Source organism: Pseudorasbora parva, chromosome 14, assembly GCF_024679245.1.
Source record: "Pseudorasbora parva isolate DD20220531a chromosome 14, ASM2467924v1, whole genome shotgun sequence".
Lineage (NCBI taxonomy): Eukaryota > Metazoa > Chordata > Actinopteri > Cypriniformes > Gobionidae > Pseudorasbora > Pseudorasbora parva.
Window position 1 is genome coordinate 37651389 of NC_090185.1, and position 17763 is coordinate 37669151.

Consider the following 17763-nt stretch of genomic DNA (forward strand, 5'->3'; position numbering starts at 1 on the left):
ATTCAGAAGACAAACCAATGGGCTGCTGTCGCTGCATGTTGTCAGTGGTACAAAAAATAAAGAAAGAAAAAAAATACATATTTAAAACACTACCGGCCCCAAAGTGCGTCGGCCCCCCGGGCAAATGCCGGTGTGCCAGATTACCAGTCCAGCCCTGCCTGCGATCTTTTACTGGAATAATTTATTTAAAAAATTGGAAAAAAGATTTGGTCCTTACAACAAAAATAGTGCAGTGGCCTGGCCCTTTAAGTCCTTTTGCCATCTCTACTGTTCTTGTCGTTTATTGGTTACACACTTCTTTTGAAGCACATAGAGAAGCTACGGTGGCCGACAAAGGACACAGAGGTGTTGAGACAGCAGAAAGTAGCTAGCGCTCTGTATAGAACTTTGTCCATTTAGGGCCACCGTAGAAACATGGCGGCGTCTTCACTGTACACTGTGTGTAGATAGAAACTGATTATTCTAAGATAATTAAACGTAACGTTTCATTATGAAAGGTCTTTATACTCCACTGAAAACATAGTTATGGATATTATATCGCATTTCTGTCAACAGATCCTCATAAATATTACACAATGCACCTTTAAAAGCACAAGATATAACATAGTAAATGCAAATTTCTCTGGTTAATCTCTGCATGCAGGCTCAGAAAGCCTTCATTGACCCACATTTTTTTCTCATTTTTTAATACATGCATGTAAATAATCACTGTTTCCACCATATCTATATGTTATAAATATGTAAATATCATAAATATGTCATGCTGTCATTATCATGTGCTACTACCAGACTGCCATTCATAAATCCACTCCTGTGGCCTCATGGGATAGTAAAGTGCTTGTACTGTGAATTTTGGACATACCTCCCGTCTCGTACTTGTTTTTCAGCTACTATATATTAGGGAAGTAAGCCATTTCAGATGCAGCCATCCTGTGGTGACTAAAGCTCAATAAACTGCTTCTAAAGATTAATTTTAGTAAGGTCATAAACGTTTCTAGACTATTTTAAGCCAGATATATTAAAATTAATAACATGTATTCGGCAGGTAATGTGTGTAATGATAGTAGGGAGCAGAGGGTGCGATTAAACAACAATTAAACACCATTTTTATTTGTAAATTGTATACATTTATTCAACTTTTTATCTCTTTGTAAAGCAAGCTACTGTTACTATGCCCAGTGCTCTATAAATAAAGTGTATTAGTGTTATTACAGACTCGAGGGGGAGAGTGCAAGTTTAAAAGGCAAAATCCATAATAGCACAACCTAAGCCATTAATGTTACCAAAGCAAGAAATCAAGTTAAAAACAATTCAAAACAGGGCTTTAAAAAGTTGAAAAGATACTAAACACATTATACAAACGTATGCGAAACATCAGCGCAACATTGCATAAAACACAACAAGGAAATGCATTGAGAAGTACGTGCGGTTACGTCCGTGAGACCAAACCGTAATCGGATAAAGCACTGCTGCAAAAAGACAAATGTTGTGGGCTGTGTGTCACCTTAGATGAGGTCTCATTCATCTGATAAAGAGAAAGAAGACTGCAACTTAAGAAAAGAGATTGATAAGCATACCCGTAAAAAAACACAATGCCATCTTGTAGCAAATGACCGATTTAAACAGCAAAAAACACTACTAATATATTTTATATCTATACACATATAAGTAACATCTGATTGGCCTGTAAGATAGAAGATTATGAGTTTTAGTGCTCTGATTGTCTGGTAAATAGTTTGATAGTCTGTTACACAAAGTACAAAAAAAAATTATAAAATAGTATTTTACAACAGTCTTCCAACACAGAACTTAAACGACTACTTAAAACGACAATAAATCGAAATATATGATAAGTATTAAAACTTAAAACCCAGCTGCAAATACATATTTTTGACATTGACTTTGCAAATAAGAAGCTACACTAGCCATTATTACGGCACTATGGAAAACCTAGAAACACGATTTTCTGTGATTAACAAACAGAAACTGAAAGTAAATTCAAGTAGAGTAAAACAATTAAATCAAGCAAAAAACAGCAGAAGCGTAATGAATCGTCTTCAACCTCAGGTAGCACAAATGCTCTGAAATCCACTGCCGCTGTATATATCCTACTGAAATTCAGAATCAAAGCCTTAATCAATATTCATCTTCCTATTTTATTATAGTGATTCTTTCCAGTTATGATTTTCCTTAAGTGAAGCACTGAGTTATTCCAGTTAGAAATAATGCCAGGGTGCCGTTTCACCCACTGATATCTCTGAATGTGTTGACCCTGAAATCAACAGTGCTAATGTACTCTATACATCTATTGTGTAATGTTTCTTTACTCAATGACTAAAAACAGATGTTTTCTGCATCACACTCACAACCAGAGGCGGACAGTATTGAAGTACTTTTACTTTCCAAGTCATTTTGTTTTTCAAGTATATGTAATATATCAGTGTTCTTCTTTGGAAAACTTTTACTTCACAACGTTGCAAAACATAATATTGTACTTTTTACTGCAATACATTTCATATTGAATATCATTTAATACTTAAATACTAAATTACAAAATAAAAATACAGGTAAAAACTCAAGTAAAAGTAATTCAAATTTTTACTTGCAGTAAAAAAGTAAAAAATTACTACATTTTAATGTAATTTAGTATTAAAGGTAAGAAAACAACAACTTTTATTTATGAAATGTAGTGGCGTAAAAAACATGACAATATATTATGCTTTGGAATGCAGTGAAGTAAACGTTTTCTAAAGAAAAACACTGATAAAGTATACTTAAAAATTTACTTGAGTAGAAAGTAAAAATACTCCACTACTGTCCGCCTCGGCTTACAACAATGCAAAAGGATAAAAGGGTTTTGATTGTGACTAGCTCCACAACTTCAAGACATTCAATACATCTCCGCTGGCTTCCCAAACGTGCCGGGAAATGTTCACGGGCCATGGCGAATGAACCAGATCTCGTTCCTCCGCTGGGGCACGCCGGGATTCTCGTAAACGGCCACCATGTAGCGGTCCTGGATAACATCCCCAGAGTTGCCCAGAAGCTCCCGGAGGATGCTGATCTGACGAGAGATGGTCTCCTCTGTTGTGGTCCCGTGAAACACCCTACAACAAAACAAACTCACGTCTAAAGAACTGCTAAAGCCGGGTGCAATGTGCGATTTTGCTGTCTGACACACATTTTGCAAATCCTATAAGATTCCTCTGATCTTAGGCTAAAATCTGACGCCTTTGATCGTTAGTTTGACATGTTCACCGGCAGCCGATTAATGACCGGTGCGATCAAATTTGACCTCAGATGTAATTCTGGCAGTGTCAGAAGATTTGGCACACAATCCTGCAGTGTGACTTCTCCTACGACCACTGTCAAATATCTCGGTTTTTCAAGACAAACTATGACCAAAACGAGAGCTAGAGATTTCTTTGTAGCCAGCATTTCAGTCCCGCGTGTAATACAGCTCACCGTCACCGAACGCCTCATTCACAGATGATATAAAACTCCGGACGAGTTTTCTTATGTGTGCCCATTTTTAGCGCGCTTTGACTTTTGTACAGTCTGACATTAAACGGGTTAATTCACCCAAAAATGAAATCTCTGTCATTAACTCCTCCCCCTAATGTCGCTCCACACCCGTAAGACCTCCGTTCATCTTCACACACAGTTTAAGATATTTTATATTTAGTCCGAGAGTGTATGCAAGTGTATGCACACTATACTGTCCATGTCCAGAAAGGGAATAAAAACATCATCACAGTAGTCCATATGAGACATCAGTGGGTTAATTAGAGTCTCTTGAAGCATCGGAAATACATTTGGGTCCAAAAATAACAAAAACTACGACTTTATTCAGCATTGTCTTGTCTTCCGGGTTTCTTTTCAATCCTCAAATAAAGATTCAAACGGTTATGAATCAGCGTATTGATTCATGATTCGGATCGCCAATGTCACGTGATTTCAGCAGTTTGATGTCATTCAGTTCCGAATCATGAATCAATACGCTGATTCATGACCGTTCGAATCTTTAAATTAAACTTTTTAAAGATTTAAAGTTCGAATCTTTAAATCTTAAAAAAATGTATGTTTAAAAAGCATAAATTTCATTTTTGGGTGAATTAACCCTTTAATGTCAGACTGTACAATAGTCAAAGCGCGCTAAAAATGGGCGCACATAAGAAAACTCGTCCGGAGTTTTATATCATCAGTGAATGACGCGTTCGGTGACGGTGAGCTGTATTACACGCGGGACTGAAATGACGGCTACAAAGATATCTCTAGCTCTCGTTTTGGTCATAGTTAATCTTGAAAAAACCAAGATATTTGACAGTCATCGTAGGAGAAGTCACACTGCAGGATTCCCTTTCTGGACATGGACAGTATAGTGTGCATACACTTGCATACGCTCTCGGACTAAATCTAAAATATCTTAAACTGTGTGTGAAGATGAACGGAGGTCTTACGGGTGTGGAACAACATTAGGGTGAGGAGTTAATGACAGACATTTCATTTTTGGGTGAACTAACCCTTTAATGTCAGACTGAGATCTTACAGCGTGCCATGGCTTACAGCGGCGATCATGTTCGTACAGTCTCAGAAGCAACATTTGCGAAAGATTTTGAAAATCAAACAGTGTGCAGGACCCATAATGGAAAAGAGGGTCCTGTTTTGGGCGAGTGAGTACCTGGTTATGACTCGGATCGTGTCCCGGTCCACGATGCTGATGTCAGGATCGGTCGGTTCAGGCGGTCTGGCCTGGAACTCGGCCGGAAGATAATACGCCGTCAACACATCCTTCATGAAGTTCATGCCATCGTCCGCCATTCTCAACTCATTCACAACTGGCACCGTCATGCCAAGGTACCGTCCTGGAGACAAAGAGCCTAAACTGAGCAAACTGGGCCAAACTGCTTGTTTTGGGCAAAACAATCACATTGCGATTTTTGTAGATAATCTGTGAGTGGTCACACTTGAGTTATCAGAACCAAACTCAGACCTCTTTCAGTGAACTGAAAAGAAACCACTTTTACATACACACTAAATCTGGACTCAAATCTGTTTTTGGTTTGGTGTGCCCTTTTGTGTACATCAGATATAGTACAAGGCAAACTTTCTCATGGGGTGGGGGGTCCTAATGCTATTTCATGCACTGTTATTTGCACTGTTAAAGAGTTGATTGACATGGATAAAATGAAGATTCGAATACGTTTTGGAAAGTTTTCTCAGAGTATGGCCGTTTATTATGTCAAAATGGGTGGAATTCCTTGTATGGGCACTTCTCCTGGAAGAGCATGTGCGCATGCGCACACACACACACACACACACACACACACGGTTACACAAACACACACACACACACACACACCGATAACATGTGACCCCGTCTGTGAAACCCCGGCTAAAGTCGCAAAATTTAATTATGAGATTTTGATTTTAAGTGCCATAGCCATAAAAATGATGAAAATAGGTCATGTTTGTTTATTGCTGTAAATGATAAATTATACCAAGGGGTTTGAGATACAATACTCAATTTTTAACATTATAAATACTGAAATGAGTGATTTTATTGACACTACACTTTATACTATTGCACACAAAAAATATCGGATGCGGGCTCCCTAAACGTCGATTTTAATCATCTCAGGGGGTTTTCATCACAACAACACCAGCTGATTCGTATGATAGATCGGTTCAGGAACTTATTTTTTTTACCATTAGGAAGAGAAAGACATTAATTTCAAACGGCACGAGCGGCAATCAGGTCATTGCGACTTTAGCCGGGTTCAGATGTCTGGCGAGATATTTTCGTGTCATTGCCAATATTTTAATATTTTCTTCGCGATTGAGAACTAGCGTGCGATCGCGAAGTGACAAGATTTGTATTTTTTATTTGACAGTAGTCCTTTTTTCCATGAACATAGCAAATACCAAACCATACAGAAACCTGAACCTAAAAACCTTGATACAAACCGAATCGTGATCAATCTGTACCGTTACACCCCTAGCGTAACGTATGCAAGGGGGTGCCACAAAATGTAGAACATTTTCAAAGTGCGCCATGACTGAAAAAAGGTTGGGAAACACTGGATTGATGAATTGAGATATCTAGGCTATTTGACATGGCAGCACTTAAACAGAACAGAAAATAGCTGATTGCTTAAACAGCTTTTCTGATTATTAATCTCGGTGAAATTACCCCGAATAATGATATAACCGGGTTTATTGAAGAAAGTGCAGGTTTGGAACAACATGAGGGTAAATAAATGAGGACAGAATTTTCCTTTTTGGGTGAACTATCCCTCTCTTTATTTTTACTCCAGTACTGTACTTAATGTAGCCCAGTAAAATAATTTAAGTTAGAGATTTTATACTGAAATGTAATATATTAATTGTTTTATATATTAATGACTTTTTCCATGGATATTTAATTTTATTAATAAAGTTATACAAATAATTTCAATTAATTGACATGGTAATTGTTGCTACAATCAAGCTCTTGTACCCCCAATTCGTTTGAATGTTTTTGTGCTTTTTGGACATATGCATCATAATAAATAAGCCTGTTTTACAAACCTTTAAGAATTTCTTCCATAAATGTGTCATATATCACTGAAAATGGGAGAGTCTCAGCTTTAATGTGGTATATGGCTCATATGCAGGATAATTATGCATCAAATGTGTTGCAGTTTTAAAAATCAGCTTGTGTTTACATTGGAATTTCTCAAAACATGATTTTCTGAGCCCGAAATTCAGCAAATCTTTAACATAGCCATACTCAGTTAATATTAGAGATATCAAGGTCATATTTTAACAGAATGTTCTTTACATTATGTAGGATGATTTTATGTAGAAAACAGTGAATCACAAAAAAATGACTTTAGGAGGGTTTTTACACAGGGTCACACATATAGATAAATAGGACACTAGTCGATTTTTGTCTACTTTTGGCACAAGCCAATTAAATAAAACAATCATAAGTATGTGATTAATAACAAATGATCTCACTGGTTAAAAAGAGTTTAAAATGTGTTCTGTGTTTCATAATAAAATGACAAATTCACTACACTCTCTGAAATACAATTACATTTATATCTATGCATTTGGCAGACGCTTTTATCCAAATCGACTTACATTGCACTCAAGGTACACATTTTGTTGCATCAAATGGCATTTTGAATGCTTTTGAATCTAGATGGCATTATTCGTGTTGTCTACATTTTATTTTTGTATAATCTAAAACCACATTGAAGTATTTTATGGAATTCTTTTTTTTATTTTATAAAAGTTTAAATATTATATTAGAAGTTGCACTTCAAATTTTTTGTAAAGTTATCCAAAGTATTCATTAGCTAAGCAAAAAAAAGAACACTAGATTAATAAATAACACTAATAAAAATAATCATTAAAGTAGTCGACATATCGGAAAAATAATTAGTTGCAGCTCTCCCATAAACACAATCCTAAACCTTGAGGAAAGCCTTCCCAGAGGAGTTGAAGCTGTTAGAGCTGCAAAGAATGGGCCACATCCATATTAAACTCTACGGATTAAGAATGGGATGTCATTCAAGTTCATGTAGCAATATACAAGAATATGTTTGGTCATTAACTTAAAAACACATGAAAAACCCACGACTGGCAGATCAACATGCTGCTACATTTCTTGAATGTGGAGGATTTTTAAAAGTGACGAGATGAGTGCCGGCAGTTTAAACAGAGACAGGATGCACATAACTAAAGGACAGAGCGATCCCTTAAAGATGCAATTATGACGAAGTAGTACATCTCAAAGCTTGCCTACTCTTCTGCTACACACTCAAAATGATGTACTTTTTCTTCAGAAAACAGTGCAAACTTTTAGGGAATAGTATAAGTAGGTGAATAAGGACGCAGCATCAGGTTTTTCTTTGACTATCTTGTGAATCAACAGCCCTAGGGCACTGTTGCTACCTTGTGGACAAACTAATTAGTGCAAAAAGTGTGATCTGTGCGTACAGAGTATGCCGCGCTCTGTGCTAATGACGAACTTGGCCATGTAAAACAATAAGTATACTTTGGCTTAAGAAGATAAACTAGTCACATTCAAGCCCAAAGACACACATTAACCACACCCATGAGTAATTACTACCGAGACTAAAAACTGCCAACCCAAAATAGTTTCATGCAGCACCTCATTTTCTACACTTTCTGGCCGTCTTTTTCTTGTAGTAAAACTGAGATGAAGAGGTTTGTGTGTGTGTGTGTGTGTGTGTGTGTGTGTGTGTGTGTGTGTGTGTGTGTGTGTGTTCACCTGTTGAATTCTCCTTGCAGATAAAGCGCATGAGCTTCATGAATGCATTGGAGATGCTTTGCTCATACAGCATGTCTGCTTTACTGACACATGCCCATTTTCCTGGAGGATACACTCTCTCCTCGTACAACACCTCGCCAAGCTGCAACACATTAGTTAAGAAAAATACATCTGGTCATTGTTATTTCATGTTACCTCTGGTCCATTACATAAAATTAACGGATACTACATTTGACTTTAATAAAGTATTATTAAATGTTGACATTAACAAATGTTATTAATTTTCCATTTTCTTTAATGCCAAAAATCATTAGGATATTAAGTACAGCAGATCATGTTCCATGGATATATTTTGTACATTTCCTACTGTAAAAATATTTAAAAAAAGTATTACTAGTAGTAATATGCATTGCTAAGGACTTCACTTGGACAACTTTAAAATATATTTTTTTCAAATATTGTCCTATCATAAACCATACATCAATGGAAAGCTTATTTATTTATTTCAAGAAATTGACCCTTATGACTGGTTTTGTGCTCCAGGGTCATATATAGTTAACTAATGAAACCTTTATGTTAAAGGGTTACCAAAAAAAAAAAAAAAATCATACTGCCCCAAACTTTTTACATTTTAGTCCAACCTGTTTATATTCTCTTGCCTATCACTCGATATTGTAAAATGAAATGCACTGTCATGTCAAATACTGATTATTAATATCAATAAATCTATAATTCGCTTTGAACAAAATGTAAGAATCCAAAGTCATTATTCAGAGAAAGTTTCTCTTTATTTCGAGATGTTAAGTCAATATTTCGATTGTGTAAACAAAAACATATTTTGCATATCACACACATATCTGTAAGGAATCATTGACTCCAGACCATTGAAATATTAAATAATAATGCACACTCAAGGTGGTAACTTATTATTTTGGAATAATTCAACGGCCCGGAGTCAATTATTCCACTTATACTATGGTTATCACACCTCAAAATATTGTTCAGGTTTTATTAAAATGCTCGTGTGCATCTAAACCCAATCCTCCGTTGACTAATGCAGTTATTAGAGAGAGAGAGAGAGAGAGAGAGAGAGAGAGAGAGAGAGAGAGAGAGAGAGAGAGAGAGAGAGAGAGAGAGAGAGAGAGAGACATTGTGTGAGAGTAAATGTGTGTGAATTACCTGATTCTGCGTCTTTCGACAGTGTTCGGCAGCAGCATCTCTACTAATAGTCAAGTCAAAGCACTTTTATTTATATAGCGCTTTAAACAATACAGATTGTTTCCAAGCAGCTTTATAGAGATACAGGAAAATAACGATTACATGATGCAAATAGAATTAATTTCTGCTGTAAAGCAGCTCTAAAAAAACAATAGTGAACAGTTATTGTTCAGTTCAAAACTGTCAGTTTATCTGCTTCAAGAACAGCAGCATTATTACCTCTCTAGTGAGAAATGTCTTGCAGGGTTTGAGCAGGAGTATGTGCTTTCTGTAGATTATAAAACAATTTTGTGGCAAATAACATGGAACTAATTTACCATTTTTATCCTATTGTTTAAGGCTGGAATACACTACCCGATTTTTGCCCTGATTTTCCCCCGATTTAGAGTCTGTACAAGTTGACGCTAGTTGACAAAAGTCAGAGCCAGTCTGCAGATTTGAGCCGACAGATTCCATGAAAAATCGTGTAGTATATCATGGCCATAGACTCCGATTTTTTAGCTTCAGATTTTGATTCCATCCAGTCGGAGGATATCGAACATTTTTGATATTTTGAGCCGATATTAGAACACATGACGCATGGCTACTGAAACCGCTAATCACTGACTACAAGCCAACGAAAATCAACAAACAAGAAATGGAGACCAGCAGGATCACAAAGTGGAACTCCACCACGGAAGAAAAACGTATTCAGCTGTGGCAGGAGCGCGAGTGTCTCTATAATGTGGATGACAACTGTTACCGGTAGTAGACAAAGGAAAAAAGCTGATTTTATGTCATTTTGACACGAATACATATTAATAAATGATATGTTCATGTTTAAAAGTCTTTAGGTTAACATAAATTCAGATATAGGCCTAATTGTAATAATAAAAAACAACATAATTATCGATATTGCCAGCAAGCGTGGCGTGAGCGTGCCGTTTCTGTTGCGTTTCAGCCGCGGGGCTGCCTGCCGTTTTCTCTGGGTGCGTCTCAATCATCTCACTAGTCCACTAGTCAGGGCACTGATCAGGGAGTCAGCCCATTGACTTATGTCCTGATCAGTGCCCTGACTACTGAACTAGGGAGCTGATTGAGACGCAGGGTCTGACTTTGCACACCAGAAGCGTGTCTGACGCGCCGCCCGCTGCTGTACATTTACAGGAAAGCCATATACTTCATGTTAAATAAAAATATATTGCCTATTGATACAGCAAAGACAAATAATAATACTAATAATATTTCGCAAACCAAATTCTGAGGTAAACATTTGTCTTAATTTATTCATTATGTTACTATTTACCAACAGCCTATGTGTTTTCCATTAACGCTTTCCAGGGATACGTGTTTAAACGTGATCAAAGCGCGTCAATAGCTGCGAATTATTAATTGTAGGCCTATTACAATAAATGTTAACAGATTATTTAATAACGTAAACAAGGTCGCGTTACTCGATGCTCACGCATCTTGTCTGTGTGAGACTCGTGTAGGAATCAAAACAGCAAAACTATTGTATAAGTAACTTCAATATTGTCAACGAAAGAAGTTCCAAACAAAGCCACACCAGAGCATGTGTGCTTCTTCGAGCAACAGTGTTTCTTTAGTGAAAAACTCAATGTTATAAATAAATTAATGATTTATTCATATGAACCCGAAGCTGTCCTCGATCTACATGGGTTACAATAAAATAAAATAAGATAACAATAAACTAAAAGAACACGCTTACAGATTAGACTCAATATTTTGGCTCATCAGCACAGAAAAACACTTCCTCTAACTCCCGCTGTAATCTGACCATTACTGACCACGTCTAGTGCGTTTTGGCTCATTTTGTTGACTTTTTGCTCAGCGTACAGATAGTCGCTTCAAAAATGACCGCGCTCATCTCCTGCACATCTCATGCTTGTTGTTATGTCTGTCATGCGTGCGTCTCCTAGCAACCAGACGCTTGTTTCAGTTTGTGTTCCGGACGTTTTTAAAATCTGGTAGTGTATGATGCCCAGCTTTTCTCTGTTACCATTTACAAAGTCGGCAAGTGTATGATGCCTAGTGTTTTTGAAATCTGTTCAGATTTTAAAAATCGTGTAGTGTATTCCAGCCTTTACTATATTTCTTTGCTTAGTCAGTGTCACTGTGAGGACCTTTGAAATTACTGAAATCCTTTGGCGGAGTGATATGCAACTGTAATGCGGTGAAGAACCTGCCTGAACTACTTTAGCCGAGCTTTTCCCTGAAAAAAATTGCACACCTTAGAACATTCATCACCCAGTTAGATTCAAGCAATCAACAGCCTCTTTAGTACAAATTAAAATAACCTCCTCTTTAGCAGTAATGTTTCTTTTTTAATGTTGTTTATATTGAGTTAGAGTTTTATTGAGGATTGGTTTTAGAGGTAGTGAGGTTTAAGGCCCGTTCACATCAAGAACGATAACTATATTAGCGTCCACAGCAGCAGACAATATCGATCTATTTATCATAAGCACGCTGCAGATTTGTCGCATGTCGCTTTAAATACTTGAGCTTGTTAAAGCAGGATTGATTCTGATTGGCTGTCAATGTTTTTACCATTCATCAGCTGGATAAAATCGTCCAGAAAGCCGCTATTGTTATAGTTGTAGCTCTGCTATTTATTTTAATACGATTTTTAGAATCATATCTTTATAGTAATTGTGGTGTGAACGGGCCTTTAGAATTTGTCATAATACTAATAAAACACAGAAATGAAATAAAAATGAATGAAGATTATTCAATTGTGTTAAAATATTCTTGTGATCATTAAAGTGGAAATGCTGCTTCTTTCCAAATCTACAAATGTGGGCCATATTTTGGCCCATGTTTGAAGCAGCAATGACATACAAACTAACACGGCTGATCTTACCTTCTCGTGTCTGGAGATGGTGACAAAAGGCACTTGCTCTTGTTCCGAGCTCTGGTTCCTCCTCGTCATCTCCTCGATGGGTCCTCTCATCTCTATACAAACACCAAAGTCAACCAAATTAGATTCTCTTCTGACTGCACAGAAGGAAACTGGTCTCAGATCGTTTCTTCTCCTGTCTCATAGACAGTGTTGTACCTCTTGGAACAGACACATGATGTGTCCTTCCTACGGCCTGCCAATGGGCGTACATTCGTTCCTGCTCCTCATCATCCATTGGTTCAGAGCTGTCTGTGACGTCATCATCCACCTGCTCATCATCCAGTCCGTCCAGATCCTCAATAGAGATCAGAGCCATTGTCCAAAATGGCACAGTGAGAGACTGTGAATCAGGAAGCCCTTAAGACGGAAAACAAGAGACGGGATCACAAAATGCATTTTGTGAACGTAATAGTGAGTATGTGTGAAATGCAATGTACAAAAACATTTCTTGAATGAAATATGCATTTAGTGATCCACACACAGATCCTTTGTTAAGATCCCTTAGGGTTGGAGGTAAACTCTGCAGGACATCAGCTCTCTAGGACCGAACTTGCCTACCCCAGACTTAGAGGTACACAAATGTACCCTTAAAATGTCCCAACCCAGTGACGGCCACTTGTATCTTAAAGGGATAGTTCACCCAAAAATGAAAATGTGATGTTTATCTGCTGACCCCCAGTGCATCCAACATGTAGGTGTGTTTGCTTCTTCAGGAGAACACAAATGAAGATTTTTAACTCAACCGTTGCTGTGTGCCAGTCATATAATGATGTGAATGGGTAACAACTCTATGAGAGCAAAACAAACAAACAAACAAAAAAACATGCTTAGACAACATGCACAAGGAGCCCTGTGGCTCATGACAACACATTGATATATTAAGACACAAAACGACCAGTTTGTGTGAGAAGTCGAGCCGTATTTATGTACGTTATTATATATATTTTTTTTATTCAACAGCCAACTACGATCTGGCGGAGTTTACGCCAACGGCAGAATTTAATCTCGTACGCGACGCCAAAGTGCGTATACTTAAGTGATGTCTTTACACGCACACGCGCAGAGCGTGTATATTGACCTTCTTTACCGGAAGTGAAGTGCGTTCCAGGCTGTTGGATATAGCGTTGTATTTGAGGTAAAAAATTATATAAATACGGCTCGATTTCTCAAACAAACTGATCGTTTTGTGTCTTAAGACATCAATGTGTCGTCAGGAGCAGCAGGGTTTTTGTGCATGTTGTCTAAGCATGTTTTTTTGTTTGTTTGTTTTGCTCTCATAGAGTTGTTACCCATTCACATGCATTATATGACTGGCACACAGCATCACCATCCTAAATAAACCCGTCTCTTCCGGGATACCCTGAAATTTTGAATATTCCAATCTAATTTGATTTCTGACCTGTAAGGTTGCCAGAATAATAATCATACACGGTGTGTTAATAGGCCAGAGGAGAACTGGCACCCCGACTGAGTCTGGTTTCTCCCAAGGTTTATTTTTCTCCATCATGCCCTGATGGAGTTTGGGTTCCTTGCTACTGTCGCCTTTGGCTTGGCTTGCTCAGTTGGGGACACTCAAATTATGATTAAAGTTATTCAACTAATTATACAAACAAAATTTATGATTTAGGTTTTATTTAATTCTATAAACTATAATACTGATCTGCCAACATTGTTGCTATATGATAAATTAAAATAAGCTGATAACATTACTGTTTTCTCCAGAACGACTGCGCAGCCAAATCTAATTTTGCTGCAATATTGTCCTGTTTGACACTGAAAAGCTGCTTTGACACAATCGTGATTGTAGAAGCGCTATATAAATGGAGTTGATTGATTGATTGACAGCAACGGTTGAGTTAAAAATCTTCATTTGTGTTCTACTGAAGAAACAAACACACCTACATGTTGGATGCACTGGGGGTCAGCAGATAAACATCACATTTTCAGTTTTAGGGTGAACTATCCCTTTAAAAGGTACAATTTTGTACTCTTTTTTGTTGTTGTTGAGTGTACTTGGAATGAGCAGTTTTTACCAGTATTTGAGAGAAATCTACAATGACACATTATCATCTTTACTGTTAAGAGTCATGTTCAGCAATGACAATATTCAAAAAATGATATATGTATAGGTCAATGACTGGCGTGTTGTGTCAAAGTGCATTATTTTCTTTTAAAACAATTTGATAAATTCATGACACCTGTCACTTTATTCTATGAAACCTACTTAGATTGAATACATTTTAGTATGTTTAAAAAATACATATTATTTTGTGTTAAATTGTTATCTTAAACCCCAAACATGTCAGGTGGTGCTACAGTCCGAACAACTCAAGAAAACTACTATGCAACGTTAGTCTTAATAATCAAAAGTTCAGATCATTGAAAACTTGTCTAGCAATTTGTAAATAATCAAATGTCAGGGTGGCACAATGATCAGTCTTAACTACTGAGAGCACCACTAGGAAGTGCCAACAAGGTTTTTATTGTTTTGACCCAACGATACACATTTCAGTACACGTTTAGTTCATTCTTGAGGTTCTCGTGTGTTATGTTCAGCTCCCTAAAGATTACACATGCATTTTAATGGACCCTCGGGTTTATCGGTGTATTAGATAGCATATCAATATGTTTTAATAAAAGCATTAACAACATTAGAGCTTAAGCGATCAGAAATCATAGAAGGCCTCTTCGAAAGCTTCTATGATTCTGGTATAGCACAAATCCATCGGGACAAACGGCGGTACTAAGGTTTCATGGCACGTTCTTCACATGCATAAAAAACACAAGTGATGTGAAGGACTAACGTTAGCGAGTAAATGAGACTGATGTGCAACAGCGCGTAATGGCAGAATGACAACAAAACCATGGTGCACCGGGCCAAAAGAAACAACGGGTTTGCAGGCGACCCTCCCCATACAATTACCGAATGCACTTTATAATTAACATTTAGCGCCCAACTTGCCCAGTAGGCGGAAATATAGAAAGCAAATATATTATCTTAAATAAACGACGCCCAGTGCCAATGTCACTTCGAACATTTCCGATATATCGAACCGATCGTTTGTGCTGTAACCTAATATTTAACGCAACGTATTATAATGATAATTAAATATGACCTACTTACCCAGCAGACACAACAAACGCACGACACAGCTTAAAGCACTGGGGATTTTAGAGCATCTCACTGCGCATGCGCGGAGGAGTGTCCTATATCATGCCTGGCAAAACTAGCTGCAAAACACCATTTTAGTATGTTTCTCCTGCATTGTGAGCTTCTGAAAGTTACATCTTCTGTTTTAGAGTAGTATAGCACCCATACAGTGTCCCAGGGTTACCAGCTGTGCACTAACCAATGACCACACCCCAAAAATCAAAATATGCCATTTTTTATACCTAAAATATAGTTGCGGTCAATGTTATATCCTGTTGGGACCCCAACATTTATTTTAATTTTTAATTTAATATTTTTTTGTGTCATCATATTGTTTAGAGCAGGGCTATTTAAATCTTACCCTGGAGGGCCATTTTTGCAAAATTATATTTTATTCACGTTATATGTCCTCTAGTTGACACCTTGCAGGACATGCAGATTTATTTTTTTAATACATTATGGGTAAAATGGCCATACTTTGATTTCCCCATTCAATGTTTCTATACACATCCAATTTAAACATTAATGTGTTATTTGTGCAACGTAATAAAAATAGAAGTAGATTTGAAAATGAATCCGATATAAATTAAAATGACAAAATATGATCATATTTCCATAAGACTGCTAAACATAAATGCCAGCCGTTTTTAAATACCAGGCAGATGATGTGGTCCTGGTGAAACCTTCAAACATTTGGTATCTCTGCAAAGCACCAAATGTGCTATTTACAGGACATCCAGTGAGGTTCATTCTCGTGTTATGCAGCACATTTGAGCTTCTCAAGAACCGATGAGGTTCATTCTAGAGTTACGCAGCACGTTTGAGTTTCTCAAGAACCGATGAGGTTCATTCTAGAGTTACGCAGCACGTTTGAGCTTCTCAAGAACCGATGAGGTTCATTCTAGAGTTACGCAGCACGTTTGAGCTTCTCAAGAACCGATGAGGTTCATTCTAGAGTTACGCAGCACGTTTGAGTTTCTCAAGAACCAATGAGGTTCATTCTTGAGTAACGCAGCACGTTTGAGCTGTTCAAGAACCAATGAGATTCATTGTCATGTTATGCAGCACGTTTGAGCTTCCTCAAGAACCAATGAGATTCATTGTCATGTTATGCAGCACGTTTGAGCTTCCTCAAAAACCAATGAGGTTCATTCTAGAGTTACGCATCACATTTGATCTTCCTCAAGAACCAATGAGGTTCATTCTAGAGTTACGCAGCCAGTTTGAGCTTCTCAAGAACCAATGAGGTTCATTCTTGAGTTACGCAGCCAGTTTGAGCTTCTCAAGAACCAATGAGGTTCATTCTCATGTTACGCAGCACGTTTGAGCTTCTCAAGAACCAATGAGGTTTATTCTTTTGTTACTCAACATGTTTGAGCTTCTCAAGAACCAATGAGGTTCATTTTCGTGTTACGCAGCACGTTTGAGCTTCTCAAGAACCAATGAGGTTAATTCTTGAGTTACGCAGCACGTTTGAGCTTCTCAAGAACCAATGAGGTTCATTCTTGAGTTACGCAGCACGTTTGAGCTTCCTCAAGAACCAATGAGGTTCATTCTTGAGTTAGGCAGCACGTTTGAGCTTCTCAAGAACCAATGAGGTTCATTTTCGTGTTACGCAGCACATTTGAGCTTCTCAAGTACCAATGAGGTTCATTCTCTTGTTTCGCAGCACACTTGAGCTTCTCAAGAACCAATGAGGTTCATTCTTGAGTTACCCAACACGTTTGAGCTTCTCAAGAACCAATGAGGTCCATTCCCGTGTTACGCAGCACATTTGAGCTTCTCAAGAATCAAAAAGGTTTGTTCTTTAGTTACCCATCACGTTTGAGTTTCCTCAAGAACCAATGATGTTCATTCTAGAGTTACGCAGCACGTTTGAGCTTCTCGAGAACCAATGAGGTTCATTCTAGAGTTACGCAGCACGTTTGAGCTTCTCAAGAACCAATGAGGTTAATTCAATAGTTACGCAGTACGTTTGAGCTTCCTCTAGAAACAATGAGGTTCATTCAAGAGTTACGCAGCACGTTTGAGCTTCTCAAGAACCAATGAGGTTCATTCTAGAGTTACGCAGCACGTTTGAGCTTCCTCAAGAACCAATGAGGTTCATTCTCGTGTTAAGCAGTACGTTTGAGCTTCCTCAAGAACCAATGAGAGTTGTTCTCGTGTTACGCAGCATGTTTGAGCTTCTCAAGAACCAATGAGGTTCATTCC

General features: G+C 37.6%; 1 protein-coding gene across 1 annotated transcript; it reads right to left on the minus strand.

Moving 5' to 3' along the window:
* Nucleotides 1–1104: 1104 nt before the first annotated feature.
* soul4 (heme-binding protein soul4) lies at nt 1105–15667 on the minus strand. Its single transcript, XM_067416356.1, has 6 exons — nt 15526–15667; nt 12558–12758; nt 12363–12454; nt 8285–8426; nt 4682–4865; nt 1105–3107 (listed from the first exon to the last, which is right to left on the minus strand). Exons 2-6 carry the CDS (start codon nt 12715–12717, stop codon nt 2933–2935), a joined length of 753 nt encoding a protein of 250 aa, XP_067272457.1. The 5' UTR covers nt 12718–12758; nt 15526–15667; the 3' UTR covers nt 1105–2932.
* Between the last annotated feature and the right edge of the window lie 2096 nt (nt 15668–17763).

Excerpts from the sequence above, each read along its gene's own strand:
- soul4 (XM_067416356.1), bottom strand. The coding sequence starts at position 12,717 with ATGGCTCTGATCTCTATTGAGGATCTGGACGGACTGGATGATGAGCAG. Across the intron at positions 12,455-12,557 it reads TCATGTGTCTGTTCCAAGAG|AGATGAGAGGACCCATCGAG; the intron begins GTACAACACTGT and ends GTGTTTGTATAG. Across the intron at positions 4,866-8,284 it reads CTGCAAGGAGAATTCAACAG|GACGGTACCTTGGCATGACG; the intron begins GTGAACACACAC and ends CTTTGTCTCCAG.